An 18,305-nucleotide genomic window follows, 5' to 3' on the forward strand; every position below is an offset into this window, starting at 1 on the left:
AATTCCTCCACTAGCTTACTACAGATCACAAGACAATGCTGAACCAGCTACTAACCAACACTTACCACGCAGACAAACACTTCAAACAGTACAGATGCTTGCTGCTACTACTACTGCCCTGGTACTTTAATTTATGTGGAACACTTGAATTGCTTTAGATGAACCTTGACCTACATATATAGCTGCAGAAATCAAATGTATACTTTCGTTACCTGTAGACATACGATGATTATCCATAATTGCATAGTGGCTCCTTTCACAGCAGTGTCAGCTCAGTAATAAGATTGTAGTTTAGAATTTGTTGTAACCCATTGGCAAACATTTCATTATAATAAGTAAAGTGTTTGTCACAGAGGTAGAGCACAGTTCGTAGAAGGATGTAGAGGAGTGAAGCTCTGGATCAAAGTTGTGCTCCACACTCCAGTTCAGAGATGATAAAGGGCAATAAAAATGCCTCTCATCTATTAATTTGGTGATTGGTTTGATAAAAGGAAATACAGCATTAGAAAAGTAGCATGATTGATGATCGTGCAGTGTCAACAGAATTTTATTAAAAACAGCTATCAATAGGGTCAAGAATTTCCAGTTGAAGCAGACCAACATATAGTGTGAGATGTGATTTCATAAGAAATGGAGGCCATCCAGTGCACAGTAATCACACCCAGTGTCTACTTTTCCACCAGTCCACTTTATTCTGAAAAAGAACATCCCTTTTTATCCTGTTATTTTGAAAAAATAGTGAGCATTGTCGCTTATTTTTATGGGACTGAACAGTGAGCTTCCCTTTCTTTTTACTTGTACTGTTCAAGGTCAGATATCCAGGTGCAAAAATGTGGTTTAATGAATCGAGATGCAGAACAACAAGTGCAAAAAGGTGATCCAAGAATTCAAAGTAAAAAGACCATCAAAAGACTAGATATGGTTCAGAAAGGAGCAAGCTCAGTACCTCGCAAAGGCCAGGGAGCTCCTGTTTGTCTCCCTTAGACTAATTAAAGATGTCTCATGTATTCAGGTGAAGCAGGACGTGGTCTGGGTGTGTGTGGTCCCTTGGTGTGCTGACTGGAGGCCAGGGATGCAGCAATAGGTCTTTAGAAACAAAATATGAGAGTTTACTTAATGTAAAATGGTTGATTCTAGAAGGTTACTTTTATAATTTGTAATAATAAATAAGATGTGTAGCTTCTTTGTTTGGGGTTGCACAACAGAGCTTCAGATTGTATTTCAGTGCATTTCCCCCAATTAGTGCTCTTAATTAAATGAGGTTCAAGCTAACAAAATGGACGCAGCTCCTTCATATCACACAGGCTGCGCTCAAGGGTCGTGTGGCTCCTTGGGTTGATATGGTGGCTATAAAAAGCTGGACAGATGTGCAAGACCTGCTGGCTGTCAAACTGAAGGGGGTCTGGCTCTTTAAGGGCAACCTTGCAATGTGAAACTAGTACTAAAGAGAAACAGGAAAGCAGAGCAGTTATCACACACAGACATGATTGTTGCGTCTAACAGATGGAGAAAGTGGTCTAACGCTTATGAATCTTTAAATTCTAGACTGAAGTGTTTATTAGAAATCTTCAGCAGTATCTGTGTAACTATGTACCTGCAAGTACAAGGTCTAAAATAACTCTAAAATCAATATCATACAATTACTGATGATGTTGCACATTAACTGCACCTTCATAACAACTGCAAACAATGATAATGTTTGTTATTATCATATATTAGTTATTAATGTATGATAAAATTTAGGTACGTTAAGAATGGGATCTTAAGCTATGCTTACTGTACATGCTGCTTATGAATGTTCTATGCATTCTTTATACATTATGAAGGTGGCCTGAATGTTCTACAACTGTATTATAAAGGCATTATAAAGGTGCAGTTAATGTAAAGTGTGACCCAAATATTGGGAGGGAAGTTCCAAGTCTTCAGAATGCTCAGATCAGGCTGGTGCAGACCGCATGTAGTGACAAAGACTATTTATCACTTCCCCGATTTCTGCACCATAAGAGAATAGATTGTAAACATAGATTATGAAACAGGGAAGTGTTATTAGACAAGATGTGTGCATGTGTTTGTGAGTCTGTGTGTGTATGAACAGCCAATCTTCAATATGCACTACAGTCTGCCAAGGTGAAAGAGATGTATCCAGTATATCACAGAACTGCATAAGTGTATTTAGAGAATGATTTTTGGCTAGCTTATAAAGATTTAACAAACCAGCTAGTCCTAACTAGCTGCTAAAGGCTAAAGTATCAAATGTCAAGCAGATCGGTGTCATGTCAAGAAGGATTTAATGACTCCCAGGAAATAGCTACAATTTGTAATTCTTTAAAATAAAGAAGCAAAACAAGTAGTAATGAAATAATTGTAGACGTAAAGTTTTTTTTAATTCATTTTGTTTGTCAGGTACTAGATAAACAATGCTTTGGAGTTGCCCATGGTGAGAGGCACTGGGGAGGAGTGGGTCGACTCATAGCCGCCCGGTTTGGTGGCAGCACATTGGAGTTTACCCCAGTGAACGAGAGGGTGGCCTTCCTTCAACTTCGAGCAGGGGGGGGGGGGGGCCTGCATCCGACTGTTGTCTGTGCTTGTGCATTGGACACCTGTTCAAAATTTCTGCCTTCTTGGCTTCTTCAACATTGCGTGGAGTTTGGGGACAGTGCCTTTGGATTGGCAGAACGGGGTGGTGGTCCTAATCTTTTAGGAAGGGGACCGGAGGATTTGTTCCAACTTCAGGGGGATCACACTCTTCAGCCTCCTTGATAAGGCCTATGCCGGGGTACAATAGAGGAGGCTCCATCCGTTGGTCAAACCTCAGAACCAGGGGGAATAATGCAGATTCTGTCCTAGTTTCAGAATGCTGAACCAGCTCTTCACTTACACAAGGATACTGGAGGGTTCATGGGAGTTTGCTCAACCAGTCTACATGTGTTTTGTGGACTTAGAAAAGACATACGATCATGTCTCTCGGGGGGTCCTTTGTGGGGTGCTTTAGGAGTATGGGGGACGGGGTCTGCTGTTGCAGGCAATCCCTGTATAAATGGAGTAAGAGTTTTATTCGCATCAAATAAAACGGACTCAGCCAGATCTACCCTTTGTCACTGATTCTGTTCATAACTTTTATAGATTGAATTTCTGGGCATTGCCATGGGGTAGAGGGGGCCTGGTTCAGTGACCTCAGGATCGTGTCTTTGCTCTTGGCAGATTATGTGGTCCTGTTGGCTTCATCAGGCTGTGACCTGCAGTATTAACTGGGGAGGTTTGCAGCTTAGTGTGAGGCGGCTGGGATGAGAGTCAGTACCTCCAAGTCTGAGGCCATGGTTCTCGACAGGAAAAAGGTGCATTGTCCTCTCCTGGTGGGAGATGAGTTACTGCTTTAAGCAGAGGAGTTTAAGTATTCCAGAGTCTTGTTCACGAGTGAGGGAAGAAGGGAGTGGGAAATCAACGTGTGTATAAGTGCAGCGTCGGCAGGAATGTGGACACCGTACTTTTCTGTCATGGTGAAGAGAGAGCTGAGCTAGAACCTAAAGCAATTGATTTACTGACCTATGTTCCTACCCTCACCTATGGTCACGAACTTTGGGTTATGACTGAAAGAATGAGATGGTGGATAAAACCAGCAGATATAAGTTTCCTTCGCAGGATGTTTAAGCGATATGGTGAGGAGCTCAGACATTGAGGAGGAGCTCAAAGTAGAGCCGCTCCTCCATTGCATCTAAAGGAGCCAATTGAAGTGGCTCGGGCATCTGTCTAGGATGCCTTCTGGATGGCTCCCTGGGGAAGAGACCCAGGCGAAAACCCAGGACACTCTCATACACGTAGGTCTCGGCTAGCTTGGGGACACCTTGGTATCCCCCTGGTGGAGCTGGAGGAGGTGTTTGGTTAAAGGGAGGTCTGGGCATCCCTGCTTGGACTGCTGTCCCCATGGTCTGACTCAAGATAAGTGACAGAATGGATGGATGGATGGAACTAGATGTCCACTGTAAAGTTGTTGGAACATATCTAATTCTCAGATGGCTGTGATGGGCGTGAAAAACATTGAAATAGGAAATGTCTGATTTGCACAATGTCTGTCTTCGAACAGTAAATCTTTGTGGACTTAAAACCTGGAAATCCATTTTTTGATAAATTAAATACATGAAAAATATCAGTGGAGTTTTCACCAGACCCAAAGTAAGTGCTGTTCTCATGGGTAAATGGCAAAGAGAGAAATTCTCTACTATTCAGCAGCTCCAGACTACAGTTTTTACAAGCTGATGATCTGTCAGCACCACCTGCTTCACCTGTCAAGGTGGAAGGAGGTCCTCATGAGAGAACTATCTATGGTAGACTTGTCAGTGGTGGCAAAGAGAACAAGATCTGTGCTACAAATAGACATTTGTTGTTGTCCTAACTCCTGTTTCTGAATGTATTGTAATTTTTACATCATTGGGCTTAGGAATGAACAATACCGCTTTTAAGCATGTTGTTGTACTTTGGGTTACAATAGTACTCAACTTAAGCAGCAATCAAAATAAATAATCGTGTTATCTATTATTATCACATTAATCTTCATTGATGTGAGGACCTTCCTTACTGTGTATTGCACAACACAGGAAAAAAACGTAAGCCTAATAGATAGTAGCTAAATATATGTATATATTTACTTAATATGTTCTGTAGCATGTGTGTGGAAATTCACTTACAGGCATACAGTATGGCAGCTTTTTGAGTTCTTCTACGCATCTTGGATTTACTTAGGTAGGATGAGAGATGCCTGTATTTCTTTTGTGTTACTTCTTGCTCCAGTATTGCATGTACTTGTACCTGGGCGTTCGTTGGAAGCACAGCATAGCTGAATTAATGCCTAGTCCACTCCTTGACAGCATATAAGTTTGTAATGTGCTATTTGGCTCTTTTGTACGTTCTTTAGAACCAAAGCATCTGCTAAATAAAATCAATGTAAATGTTACAGTTGCAATGAAGGCATCAAATGTTCTGAACACATAATGAACAATGGTTACGTTTGGCTTTTTTTGGAGTTTTTTAGGTTGTGAAACTTCTTGCCATAATGGCTGAACACATGGCTGCTGGGAGAGTCAATATCAATTCGTTGTTTGACCTTGAGCAGAGCCTGAGGGTGGGATCAGAGAGTGTCGTTTCTCAGTAGACGGCACACCGCCGGCCATTGTTTGTTCATGTATCCTCATTGTTCCCTTAACCCACTTAAGTGTCCTGACTTCTAATTTCTACTCAGAGCCACAAGCTCTGCTGCCTGGCTCTGAAAACCACTCTTCTTATCTGCTTTGTCACAGAGGGTCCACCTTCAGGGATGTCCAAGAATGGATACTTTTTTCAGGAAATGGGTATGTAAGGCACACTGTGTTCACTCTCTTATTGCTGTCTCATTCTGTGCTCATTTTTATGGCTGTTCCTTTAAAAAACATCAGAAGTTGCTTTACTTTGCTCTGGATGGTCAAACAGCATTATCTTATTTGCTTGATTACTTATGCAGTGAAACAGAACAATTTTTAGTTCTAGGAACAGTTACTGAACATTACGATTAAGGTATGGAAACATTAAAAGTGTCCTGTCTTCCTGATACTCCAATAATATTATGCAACTAATCCTACAACTAAGAATAATAATGTATGTAAAAATGAAGGACATGGTAGAGCAGCAGGTAGTACTGTGGTTTTACCCCTGGAAGATCATGGGTTCTGGGCTGGATGGTTTATTTACTGTGTACACATGTAGTATTTTTATATAATATAAATTTCATCATAATATGTTTCAACATTAATTACACTAAAAGGATGTTCTTGTAAGAATGCTATTGTGCTAACACTGACAGAACCTTTGTTAAAATGTAAAACATTGAAACAACATTCAATTAACATTACAGTAGGAATGTTCTCTGCCAGCTTTGAGAAGACCTTCACATAGCATTAACTAAAGTTCTGGGAATGCTCCCTGTTGGCTGGGATGCTTATATTTCAGTATTAACTAAGAAAACTCCAATACATAAGAGCAATGAAAATCTTGTATCAAACTTAATCCATTCAGTTTTTAGCATATGGCCACCTGCTCAATAGTGGACTACAGTATCCACTTCATATAACGAGTGTTGGTTCACATGCACAGTGACACCTATTAGCAAAGGGTAACAGCATCAGTTTTAGCTGTAAGTTGGACTACGCACAGGTGTACAGTAGTTGTGCCATTTGTACCTATATTACAGGTCATTTATAAAACACAATGGCATGGCCTTTGCATCCTAGCTGTAGAGTGTGAGGCAAAGAGCATCTATCACTGAAATAATTTATGAAGGCTTATTAGCTCACTGGGGACTTTTGCTGTTCATGTATATTGTTTGTTGTACATTAAAATGGAATTAAATACTGTAGCTATTAATAAATAGTACTGTCACCCACTATTAACTACTAAGCAGTTATGGAAAATGAATGGATGGATTATGAATACAATATATGGTATATACAGTACTATACTTTACATACTGTAAATGCTATTAACCAAATACACTGATTCAGATCAAATCAGAGAAGCAGAATCATAGAATTACGATACCTTCTGTTGTTAGCATAATAAAATTGGAAAGAGTGCAATCAGTCAGGCTTGATTTTAGTATCAAATTACATAACAAACAGTGTTAGTATCAATGCTTGATTTGTTTGAAAGTGTCATTTGCTCATATTTGTATTATTTACATTCTGGTGGGTTATTGAATACATGAAACATTATGTGTAAAATATCACTCAATAATATGGTTTGGATTTATCATGAATCTACCTGGCTTTGATACTAGTTGGATACGTATTTAGATAATTTAGTAATCATTTGAAGCAAGTTATATTTTAAACTAAAATCAAGCACAGCTATGTATTGGAGGTTATATATGGGGGCATTTGCTGCATCTGTGTGCAGTCACATGACACACAACATAGAATTTTCCCTAGTGCCTCCTTGAGAACAACCAGAACTGCACACCCGGTTTGGATTTGATACAAAGTCCATTGATGTTATGTAGAACCATGCCGTTTTTTTTCCCTGCTGCCATCTATCTACTAATGGTTAAATGATAAACTTCTGGTCATCCACTGTATGCACAGTAGTGAAACTGATCTCCACTTTTGTAATTTTCTGGTGTGTTCAACGTATGGAGTAGCTGAATATAATTGACAATTGTGAAATTCTGATTTGAAAATGATTCATTATAAGAATCTACCATGTTTGCTTTAAATACAGTGGTACCTCAGTTCTCAAACTCATTAGAACTCAAATTTCTTAAAAGTCGAACCAACACAGAGGATCCCGAGTTCAGAATACATGATGGCAGGCCCTTTATCAATGGAAGAGAAAGTTGTAGTTTTATACTGTTTAAGCACTACTTCTCATTTGTGGCTCATTAAATCGGTCGCACACACTATACCATCCAACTTATCTGTGGACGTGTTGCTACGGAATTTTATACGTAAAGCACCGCGCGTAATGTGCTATCAACTGATATTGCTAACAATGGCAATTAACCGGGTTGAATTGGATTTCATGATTAGTCGGATTATTTGTCGGATTTACGGTAGTTTGGGCTAGTGAACGAAGATAAAGACCATTTAAACTGAGGTACCTTAAATCCAACAAGTTGTCCGGCTAAGCAAAAAATCTTGCTTTTTGATATGGGTCCATGGTATTGCATTTCTGTGGCAGATGGAATGCATCCGACTTGTGTTCAAGATGTTCAATAAACACGTTAAGTTCATATATATATTCCCTTTTTTCTTGAGTCTGTTTGCTCATGCAAAATGAAATGCGATTAATATAGATTAAAAATGAATGATATTTAATCGTGATTAATCCAAATTAATCCACAGCAACCCTGTGATTAATCTGATTAAAAAATGTTATCGTTTGACAGCACTAAATAAAATACATTTATAAATAAATATTTCTTATTAATTTTAATATTAATAATAAACCATTAATACATTTAATTATAATAATATTGTCGTGCCGAACGGGGACGGAACGGAGACAAAGGAGCAGACGTCAGGGTATTGGGGAATACGGGGTTATTACAGGAAAGGCAAGCAAAACGCAGACGGACAATACAATGACCGAACTGGGGAAACAAACTGATACGCGGACTAAATACGGAGGACTAATGACAACAACCAGAAACAGCTGATCACACGGGGATTCCACACTAGGTTAACGAGGGGGCATGGCACACGGAAGGAGCGGACGATCGGGGCAGGACACATTGTTTTTTTTTACTTTACACATTGTTTGGATGCATTTATTTTCTTACTTTAAAAATTACTGTTTTGATAAATGTGCTTACAGTAGATGTGTTTAGTACAGTATATGCTCTTCTTGGTTTATCCGGTTCATTTTGTGTTTAAATGCTAAAAAAAAACATATTTAGGTGTATTTTTTTGGGGGCCGAGAACCAATTAATTGTTTTTGTATTATTTCTTATGGCAAAAATTCGATCACAACTCGAATTGTTGAGGATTCGATCCGGAGTTCTGAACGGATTAAATTCTAGTTCTGAGGTACCACTGTAATCACTTTTAAATGCCAAAATTGTGTATTTAAAAAAAAAATCCATCCATCTTCCATCTGCTTTATCCAAGTGATGGTCATAGGGTGGCATGTAGTCTATCCCAGACAGCACAAGGCCTAAGGCTTGGGTACAACTTAGTCAGGATGCCAAGGTTCAAATAGACAGTTATGCTAGCTGGTATTTCTAAATTGCCATTAGTGTGTGAACATGCTCATGACACGTGTGTTTGCCCTGGGATGGACTGGCATCTTGTCCAGAGTGTTTAAAGACATTGGGATGGATGTATGGCTATGCTTGTAATTTCCATCCACATTTTACTTTCTTTATCAAAATCTTAGAACTAAAACATTTTGCATATATATTAGATGATCTCACATAAACTGAAGTAAAACTCGGTTAATTGCAAAAAGGTCCTATTCTTCAAAACTTTGCACTTTTTTTCAAAATCAGTTGTTGTATAACTTCAGAATGTTTCACTTCTCCTGTTGATTCATCTTGTTTATATAAAAATGTTTTTAAGATACATATTTTTGCTTCGGGTTGGGCCGTGCAAGCGTTTGCTTTTATATTAAAAAATCACTAAGGACAAGGGTTCTCCTTTGCCTGTAGCATTAAATTGAGCCTCATTCAACCTTATATGGCCCTACTCAGTTTTCTGGCCATGAAAGGTGGATGGCCAAGAAAAAATATCACCAGAACTGTACTTAAGACTAAGGTGAAAAACAGCAAAAAGGACATCCAGCAAAAGAATAAAAGGTTTGCAGGTCATCAACAGCACTCTCCTAAAACAATTACATGCCCTTAAGGCAAAACACACCTTTCAAATACCTAACCTCATATGCTAATGAGAAATATGACATGTTGACTGATTCATAACCGACTCAGCCAAGGATTTCAAGGCATTCTGCATCCCGTGAAGTTGCAGCAGACATGTACAGTAGGAAGACATGATTGCTAAACATCCATATGTTTCCTTTTATCGTTCCATTTAACATGTAAATGATTGTACACTAGATCCAAAGCCAATGGCTTGTTAATTTCATTACTGTTCTCATCTCATTCAGTAGTTTTTTAATCCAGCAGTAGTACATGGGGTTGATTATGTTGCTTGCAAAAACTTCAAACTAGCATTGTCTAGCTTAATGCAGATTTCCAAAAAATGTTAGAATCCAGAGCAATTCAGAGCTCAGCAAACAAGATTAATGTGACTGGGAAAAAATGTTGAATGTCCTTGATTTAAAAGGACTGTTTAGACTGAAAAGACAAGACTATTTCACAACACATCCATTTATTTCAATTGCTGCATTTTTGCTTGTATTACAATATTCCAGTGATTGTATTACAATATTAAAGCTCGTTTGTGGTTTGATGGGTACAGCTGAAGATAGAATATAAATGGTTTCATGTAAGATAGATTTGAAATAAGGATAATAGGCAGACAGAGGCTTTTAAAATTCCATTCAGGATATCATGCAGGACCTGCTTTTAATGAACACATGGCCAAACACTGATTCTTGAGTGCATTGTTTGCGTTTTCAGATCAGTTACTAGAGCTTTCTTCACCTTCAGCAGAACACAATTTATTAGCAGATAGACTAAAAACACAGCAGGATTTTCTAAAGACAGACAGACTGCTGGCAAAGCCTATAGATTTGCTTAGAGTCTAAAAACAGAATTCTCCACCTGAAAATTGACTAAAACAGTATAACTGTCAGAATGATGTGGTGCGCGCTTTCCTAGTTTATGGTCTGCTTTGAACTGAAGCCAAGTACTGTAGACAAAACAACAAAGACCAGTAAGAAGTAAAATAATCACGGCTGTACACAAAACACTTCTCCCTTTATAGCATTGCAGCATTGTTGTTTAAAAGATGTCAAGAAAACCGATATTTCCATTTTAACTAAGCTGTAGAAATGTAGTGAAATTCAGATTGATGTGCAAATTCTGAAGCTAAGTTTTGAAGCCTCATATAGTTGTCCTGTTCTGTGGGGCCACACGTATTTGTTAATGACACTGAATGCCTTTCCCGGCAATACAGAGTGGGGAGAATCTGTCTTCTTCAGAGTTTGCCTGAAAGTCAGCATGAATAGCCTGGGCTACTGGAATATGATCATAAGGGTGATGCTTGCATACCTTCCAACGCCATTTAAAGAAAGAAAGATTATAAAGTATGTTATCCAGTTATGAAGTTAAATGGGGATATTCCCATTTTTATATAAGAGATGTATTGTTCTTATCCAGAATCACAGAGTAACTGCCCTCTGCAAACATTTGTAAAACCTAGCTAAAGCTTTTCAGCCCTCAGTTTACAAGTTCTGCAACCTTTCGGAAACATTTTGCTTTTTTATTTGAATGAATTTGGACTTGAATTTAAGATTGAATTGAAGCTTGTTGAACATATTATGTGTTAAAATCTTATTTATCGTGGTTATTGTCATATTATTAAGAGTTTTAGGAGAGTGTGAATGTGGGCTTGCCTAAAAGCAGCACACTGGATAAAATGCAGCACCTGTGTCAGGACTGAGCCACCATCTGTGTTGACCCCCTCAGAGCTTCAGCAGGGGGACCAGGAGGATGGCTGTGAGGGCAAGGAGGAAGGACAGGAGTCGCCCATCGTCTGCGGGGACAACATCCACTGCTACAGTCAGGTCCAGCCTGGGAGCCCAGGTGGGTTGGTGGATAAAACTGAAATATGCCTGCTGTATTTAAAAAATTTAATACACATTTACAAAGCTCCTACACCACCTTTCTACAGGCTACACTGCATGTATACATTTTGGAGGATGTGCAGTTATGTGTGTAAAGCCTTCACTGTGTGTGCAGTGTGTGCAGTGTGTGTGCAGGTTTGTATTTATCACATTGTGGGCACCAAATATTACTTTTTGTGGGGGCTTTTTTCAGGTCCGCATGATATAAATCTGTGAATGCAATCAAAATTGCCAAAAATCTTGTATTTTGTTTGGTTTCTTATGGGTAAGGTTAGGGCTGGGTAGGGGTTAAGGTTGTTGTTGTTGTTGTTGTTGTTGGAATTAAGAGAGAGAGAGAGAGAATTTCTTCATATTATGTCACGTTATAGCCTGGCAGTTGGGCACAAATGTAGGACAGAGCTGCTAGGTTGCATAATTGAAACAAACAATGGATTGTAATGTATTAAACAAAGGGAACGGGGTATGTCTTCTCTTTAAGACACAAAATATGAACCAGCTTTTAAAAGCTTACTGACAAAACACCTGAAACTTGCTGAGCGAAGGGAACAGTGTGTAACTCTGTGCATTCTGTGCAAATCTCAGAAATGATTACATTAAGATTCCCCTAATTACCATTATTCCTGAACAAAATTATATAAAAAAAAAATCAAATAAATATAGAAATACAGCAGGATGGAATTGAGTCAGTGGCTTGCAATGTGGACTCAAATCTCAAATGGGTGTTTGAATTACTCCAGAAACAAAGGTCAGAAATTGCAGGCAACTACAAACAAACCTGTCACCATCTTTGTCACTCACCTGCTCCATAATGATGGCTACTGTGTCCCTTCAGTCTTTATGATGTCATTTAGTTACTGTCAGTTGGGTTTGTCTGCACTCTGACATGGAGTGTAACGACCAAGTATAGTAAACATTCTCACATTGTAGATTATCCCTGCTTTCACTGAGTTAACTGCTCAGAGCAGGTCTGAGGCATTTGTAGGCACAGCACTGGTGACCATTACCATGGAGATGCAGAACATTACCCAAGCTGAAACGTGTCCCTGTGTTGATGTGATGCTGTATGTGTCATGCAGATGCAAATGTGTTACTGGATCTATATACCTCCCTCTGTGTATCATTTAATAGTGTGTGTGTGTGTGTGTGTGTGTGTGTGCGTGTGTATGTATATGTGTGTGTGTGTGTGTGTGTGTGTATATATATATATATATATATATATATATATATATATATATACACACACACACACACACACACACACACACACACACACACACACACACACACACACTCAATATTTTCACACATGTATTTTCACTTTACATAATTAATCCCTTTGCGACCTTCACGAGGAGAAGCGGTGAGGAGATGAGAATTAACCTTAGAATATTTACAGGGCAAACACATTGTGTGCATGTATTTACCAACCTGTTTCTACTAAAACATGGCCACGAAAAAATATTGGCGACAAACACAGCTAGGAAAACCTAAATACCCCAGTTGCTGGAGACGGGTGACGTCCTGGAGCCTGTCCTTCATTTAAGCTAACAGCTGAGAGCAGCTCTGAAGAGCAGAGAGCTGGTGGGTGACAGGAGCAGGCAGGCCACCGGCAGGTCAGGGTGGCAGAATCCACACTGTGGCTAAGACACCCTAGGCAGTCTGCTCTCATTATGAAACTGCATCTGAAAGTAGGCGATGCGGCTGAAACGGCTCAAATTAGCTTCTCACCAGAGCAGAATCCATTGTTGCTAGTGGGCTTTTCATACCTGAGTCAAACCGTGTGTTTGTTTCTCTCAAGCAGAGCCCTTCATTAGAAACAGGTTCTCTGCCATGGTCTGTTTCGTCCCGCTTCCCCCAGTAAGCCAGATCTTACAGTGAAAGTGGGCTTTGGTCCAGACTCAGTTTGCACCTCCAGTTCATGCTGCATGCATATGTATTGCTTTACTGCAGAATCTCCACATCACACTTAGCATGCAGTATCCCTGGGATTAAATATTAATTTTTAAATGTAATTTTTACATTACATTTGATCATTTTGCAGACTAAATATCAAACAGGACTCAACCTTATTCATATGGAAAGCCTTCGAGTACTATTTAGCCAATTATGTAATAATAAGAAGAAAATTTCGAGTGATTATATGTAATTATCTGTAATTAGTCTCTAAGTATTTCCCTTTGTGCATTTGTATTTCCTACTGATATTCATTAGTTAATTAGTACATTTATTGTTTCTACTGTTAATCATATTCATAAATCATGAAAAGGATGTTTGCTGAATGTGTCATTGACCTATAGACCAAATGAGTCTATAATACAGCCTAGTAACTTTGAAAATTCTCAGGTATAGAAGGGTTCATATGAAATCGCTTCTAAAGTGATGCCACCAAACAGTTCCCCTCCAACTTTAGAAATACGGATGTGTGAACTACAAATTCCCATTTTATTTCCTTGTCAAGATCGTTTAACACTTGTGAACTCTCCTGATCCTATTTTTTCCTGATGAATAATAGTAGTTTCATTTACGTGTTGCCTGGATATTGTGAGGGAGAGGAGAGTAACGCCTGCCTCCTATTCATAGAGATTAGTCCAGCTTAATGTGTTTGTATTCACAGAGCTCAGTTTCTATGGTCCTCTGTGTCCCTCACTATGTTCATGCCTGATAAAGGCAGGACAGACCAAACAGCACCCCTGGGTCTAGGGATCGAGGGTGGGGTGGGGTTTCCTGGATTCGCCAGCATGGTTACAGGATGAGGCATTGTATTCGAAGAGCCCACTTCCCTATTTCTGTGGCCGTACGCCCCAGTCAGAAGTTAGGCAAGTCTGCCAGCCGCTCAATTGCTTGTTCACTGCCTTAGCCTGCCAAAAAAACACTTTTTGTTTTGAGCTCCAGAACAATTGCGATTGTTCTTCTATTTTTGTTCTATCAACTTTATCTGATCAGACAGAAGTAAGAGCCAGGACCCAGATCACTGTTCTACAAGCTGCCTATTTAATGGAGCTATTTATAACCAGTATTGACACAAGGAAAAAGCTGACCTGTCTGTTACAGGTCTTTCAATTTGACTGGAAGATACTTTCCACTGAGCCCAAGGTTTTAATGTCAGTGCTAGTCTGATGGTTGTTTCAGTCATGTGACTTCTCACCCAGTGTGAAAATGGGTTTCATTACATAAGCAGCTCCAAGTCTAACTCTAAGTTTATAAATGTCAGGAATAGTAGCATACTGACTGATGATATATCTTTTTCATTGTGACAGCGGTTTGTACAGATATTTTGATGGGTTTCTGTTAGTCTGGTATATCCTTCAAGTCTGTGCTCTGGTCTACACTCCATATTTATACTGACATTGATTCTGTATCATTTCTTGCCTTCTCAAAATGAATGTCATGGAGATCTTTCCCCCTGCCTTCTTGGTTCTTCTCTTTCCTCCACAGATTCAGACTCAGGGTGCGTGCTGCTCAACACTTCGAGAAAAGTAAGATGCTGTTTGTCAAGTATGTCTCTGGGTCACTCTAAACTGATTCACCAGTTACACAATTCTCAGCACATGCTCGGTAAGACTCACAGAGAGCATACAGAACGGGCGTCTGCATGTTGGTGGACACGCGATCTCCATCTATTCGTTATGCAGTACGTAAAGCTGATGAACTTCGAAGAGGAGGTCAGAGCTCACCGAGACCTGGACAGCTTCCTGGCACAGGCCAGCATCCTGCTGGACGAGATGGCGGCCTCGCTGGACGAGGTGCTGAGGCGGATGCTGCACCGCGTGGCTCAGGACAGCCGCGCCACTGAGCCTGCCTGCCACTTCGAGGAGGTCATGCGTCTGCTGTTCACTGATGCTGCACCCCAGGAGGTCAACGGTGAGCGCGGGTCCCACTCCTGTTGGCTGTCTTAATACACAATGTTTTCACCATGTATATTCTAAATTTTTTTTTTGTGAAATATACATTGTACCTGTATTAGTATTAGTATTCATGATTATGTACATTTATTTTATTAAATATAGCGAATATTAAATATAAAATCAATTTGTAGGCCACATCTGACTGCCTGAGGGGTAGAACGAACCCAGTGCAGCTCATTCTGAGATAGCTGGTGAAGACGCCTGGCTCTCCAGGCAATACCAACCTGTTGCCTATGGCAACTGTTTTGCTATCAGGGTCTTGAGAGCGTTAGCAATACAGAAAAACAGCAGGCATTTTTCAAAACACCTCTGTCACTCTGATTTCCACAGTCCTGCTTGGCTACCAGCCCTGTAGGTGTTCAGTGCTGCCCATAGCGATTCGAGTCACTCCACACCCCTGAGAGAGCAGTCAGGCCGCATGACATCAGAATGCGCAGTGCAGGGAATGTTAACAGTGCTGGTATGACCTTTCAAAAGCCTCTTCGGTCATAGGCTGTCTAGGCAATACGTTGTCATCACTGTGAAAGGCTAACAGAAACCATGGGGAATTAAAAAAAAACAGCATGGGGGACAGATGTTGGTGCAAATGAAATATCACGATGCTCACTGCAAAGCACAATATGAGCACTGTGCTAAAAGAATGGACCAGTGTTGCTGCTCTCTCTTTACTGCCTATGTGGGATCGTCTTCTCCATTCCTTATGTATTGAATATGTCTTTTTGGTTTTGTCATGCAGAGAAATCTCAAAGCTTTGTTTTCTTTGATAATGGTAAGGTTTAATACAGATAAGATATATACCGGTATGTGAAAAAATATTTTTTTTGTTTTTTTTGTTGTCTTGTCATTCTTTATGGTTTCACCTCAGAATCTTGTAAATCTTCTTTCTTGGAAACTTACTAAAGTACCATAGTTGTACGTTTTTTAGCCAGATCTTAGACCAAATGTGGAGGGTAACTAGTTTCCTGCTCAGAACACGCATGGTCAATTTCTAAGCACTCAGGCTTAGCTGACATTGCACCATAGAATAGAACAAGGAGTGAAAATGAGAGCAGACCAGGACAGAAGCAGGATCACTGTTTCACACCTTTTAGAGGATGTCAGTCTGGTGGGATGGTACTAATAGAGGTCTGTGTGTCTCCATTTCACACGTTTGATTAGCTCACCTCTTCTCAAATCAGCAGGCAGACGGATATCCTTGTTGTGGACCAGTTGAAATCAGATTTATTGGATGTGGCGAGAGGCCCCATCTAACACACGTGGTTCAATACAAAGTTACAGCTTAGGTTACTGTGTGCTGGTGATGTTTTTTTGCCGTGTGACACAGAAAAAAAATTATGAAAATTTTGGGAGAAAAGCATGTAACATTTTTAATGTTATATTTTTATTAACTACTATTTTATGAAATATTTTACTCCATAGTTGCTTTAATATTCCATTTACACACCGATGGTCTTAATTTGATCTATTACAACATCTGTCAGACTGTTTACAGTAGCTGAAGAACCCCAGTGTTAGGGTTAGGGTTAGGGTTATCTCAGACGAGCTTTCGCAGAGAGCAGCCAATGGACAGTTCAAAGAACAGAGCTGGATCCAAGCACATTATAAAAGCAGAACACATCGGACCAGTTTGTAAGGTAGCCAGGAGTGGACTAACTTCTCAAAGCACCCTAGGCTATTGAGGGTATGGGGACCTTGGCTAACGAGGGCATGGGGCCCCTAAGTAGGTCTTATGAGCTATGTTTTGGAGCCAAAAGAGAGACAAGAAGGGATTAAAAATGAAGGAAAATCAATAATATGGCAATCAAAGTGCAGGATGTCATGACTGATTGGGGTGAAGACTGTCTGTAAAAAATCACTGATGAGGATGCTGGAGGTATCGTGTTGGCAAATCATTCAGCCAACTTTATTCATCTGTTTAACGTAGCATTCCATAGCATAATTATCAGAGGGCTGAAAACAGGAGTTTGCATTGTAAGCAAAGAAGGTAACGGTAGATCAACTGTAGATCAGCATCACAGTGATTTGGGGTGCCCTCTTATGGCTGGGTTGATTTTGTAGCATGTCTAAGAAATCCTTGATCTACTGTATAAGAAGGGTGCTATGATGAATGAAGTAAACAGATTCAACTCTGGGGGATATGTGTTAGAAGCCATTTATAGTCCTACAGGATGTGCTTTCCAGTGTTGTGTGTAATAATCAGTTACAGAGAATGTGTGCTGGAGAATGTAATGTAAGAAATACTTACAATGCTGTATTATGAATGAGTTCTATGAAACTCTATGGAATGAATTGTGCAGTTTGAGCAACATTATGAATGTAATACCCAGAAGGGATTAAAGGGTGCTTAGTTTGGGACAGACTGTTTCCCCAGCAGTGTCTGCATTTAGCCTCTAAAATAGAGAACTGTATTATAACTGTTCTTTCATTTTGTATTTAACCATTTAAAGCTTTCATCTGAACAGTTTTGAATTTGATTTTCAATCTGCTGATTTTAAATCTTTGAAAATGCATATTTTGTTTGCATAGCTGTGAAAGGTGTCTGACTGCACATGGACAGTATTCAGCTCTAAGAATAAGCACAGCCCTGTTAGAAAGGTGTCTGACTGCACATGGACAGTATTCAGCTCTAAGAATAAGCAGGCACAGCCCTGTTAGAAGTACCATGCATGCTGCATGTTCAGGGAATGATCTATGTGTTTGGATTTCTCTGGATGCACTGTATGCTTCCATCAGATCTCTTGCCAGTTTCTCTTATTCCAGTTGCTGTGTCAGGACTGGGAGTGAGTGCCCCTCTGCTAAGGACAGGTGGCATGCATTTACATTGGCTCCTTTATCAAATCTGCTATTGATAATTAGTTCATATTTCTCTACAATACCTTCTAAGCCTGTAAAAATTCTGTCTGTGTGGTCATGTCTATTTTGCCAAAATGAGAAAGAGGGATCGGTAGAAATGTAAACATGGTCTATGACTGAAAAGAATATGGCTGAGGAACTTAAACTACAGGCTATATGTAGAGGTCTAGAGGAGGCCTAGTGTGTCCCGAGCTGAGCAGCCAGACCTTTTTCCGTCGCTCACAGCTAATGGCTGCGGTGATTAGAAGCACCACAGAAGTCCAGCCCCCACTCACAGGG

At 39.8% G+C, this 18,305-nt stretch overlaps 1 protein-coding gene across 7 annotated transcripts in view; it reads left to right on the plus strand.

Moving 5' to 3' along the window:
- The window catches only part of slc4a11 (solute carrier family 4 member 11), a 47,214-nt gene that overhangs the window by 16,682 nt on the left and 12,227 nt on the right, over nt 1–18,305 (plus strand). For 5 of the 7 annotated variants that reach the window (XM_023795647.2, XM_023795643.2, XM_072718632.1 and 2 more), the window contains 4 exons: nt 5,292–5,342; nt 11,111–11,227; nt 14,704–14,744; nt 14,901–15,129. In XM_023795647.2, coding sequence (XP_023651415.1) covers nt 5,292–5,342; nt 11,111–11,227; nt 14,704–14,744; nt 14,901–15,129 — 438 coding nt within the window. The remainder of the gene's footprint in view (nt 1–5,291; nt 5,343–11,110; nt 11,228–14,703; nt 14,745–14,900; nt 15,130–18,305) is intronic. The other 2 variants (XM_072718630.1, XM_072718631.1) reach the window with 1 other exon arrangement.

The sequence above is a fragment of the Paramormyrops kingsleyae genome, chromosome 12 (assembly GCF_048594095.1).
Source record: "Paramormyrops kingsleyae isolate MSU_618 chromosome 12, PKINGS_0.4, whole genome shotgun sequence".
NCBI lineage: Eukaryota > Metazoa > Chordata > Actinopteri > Osteoglossiformes > Mormyridae > Paramormyrops > Paramormyrops kingsleyae.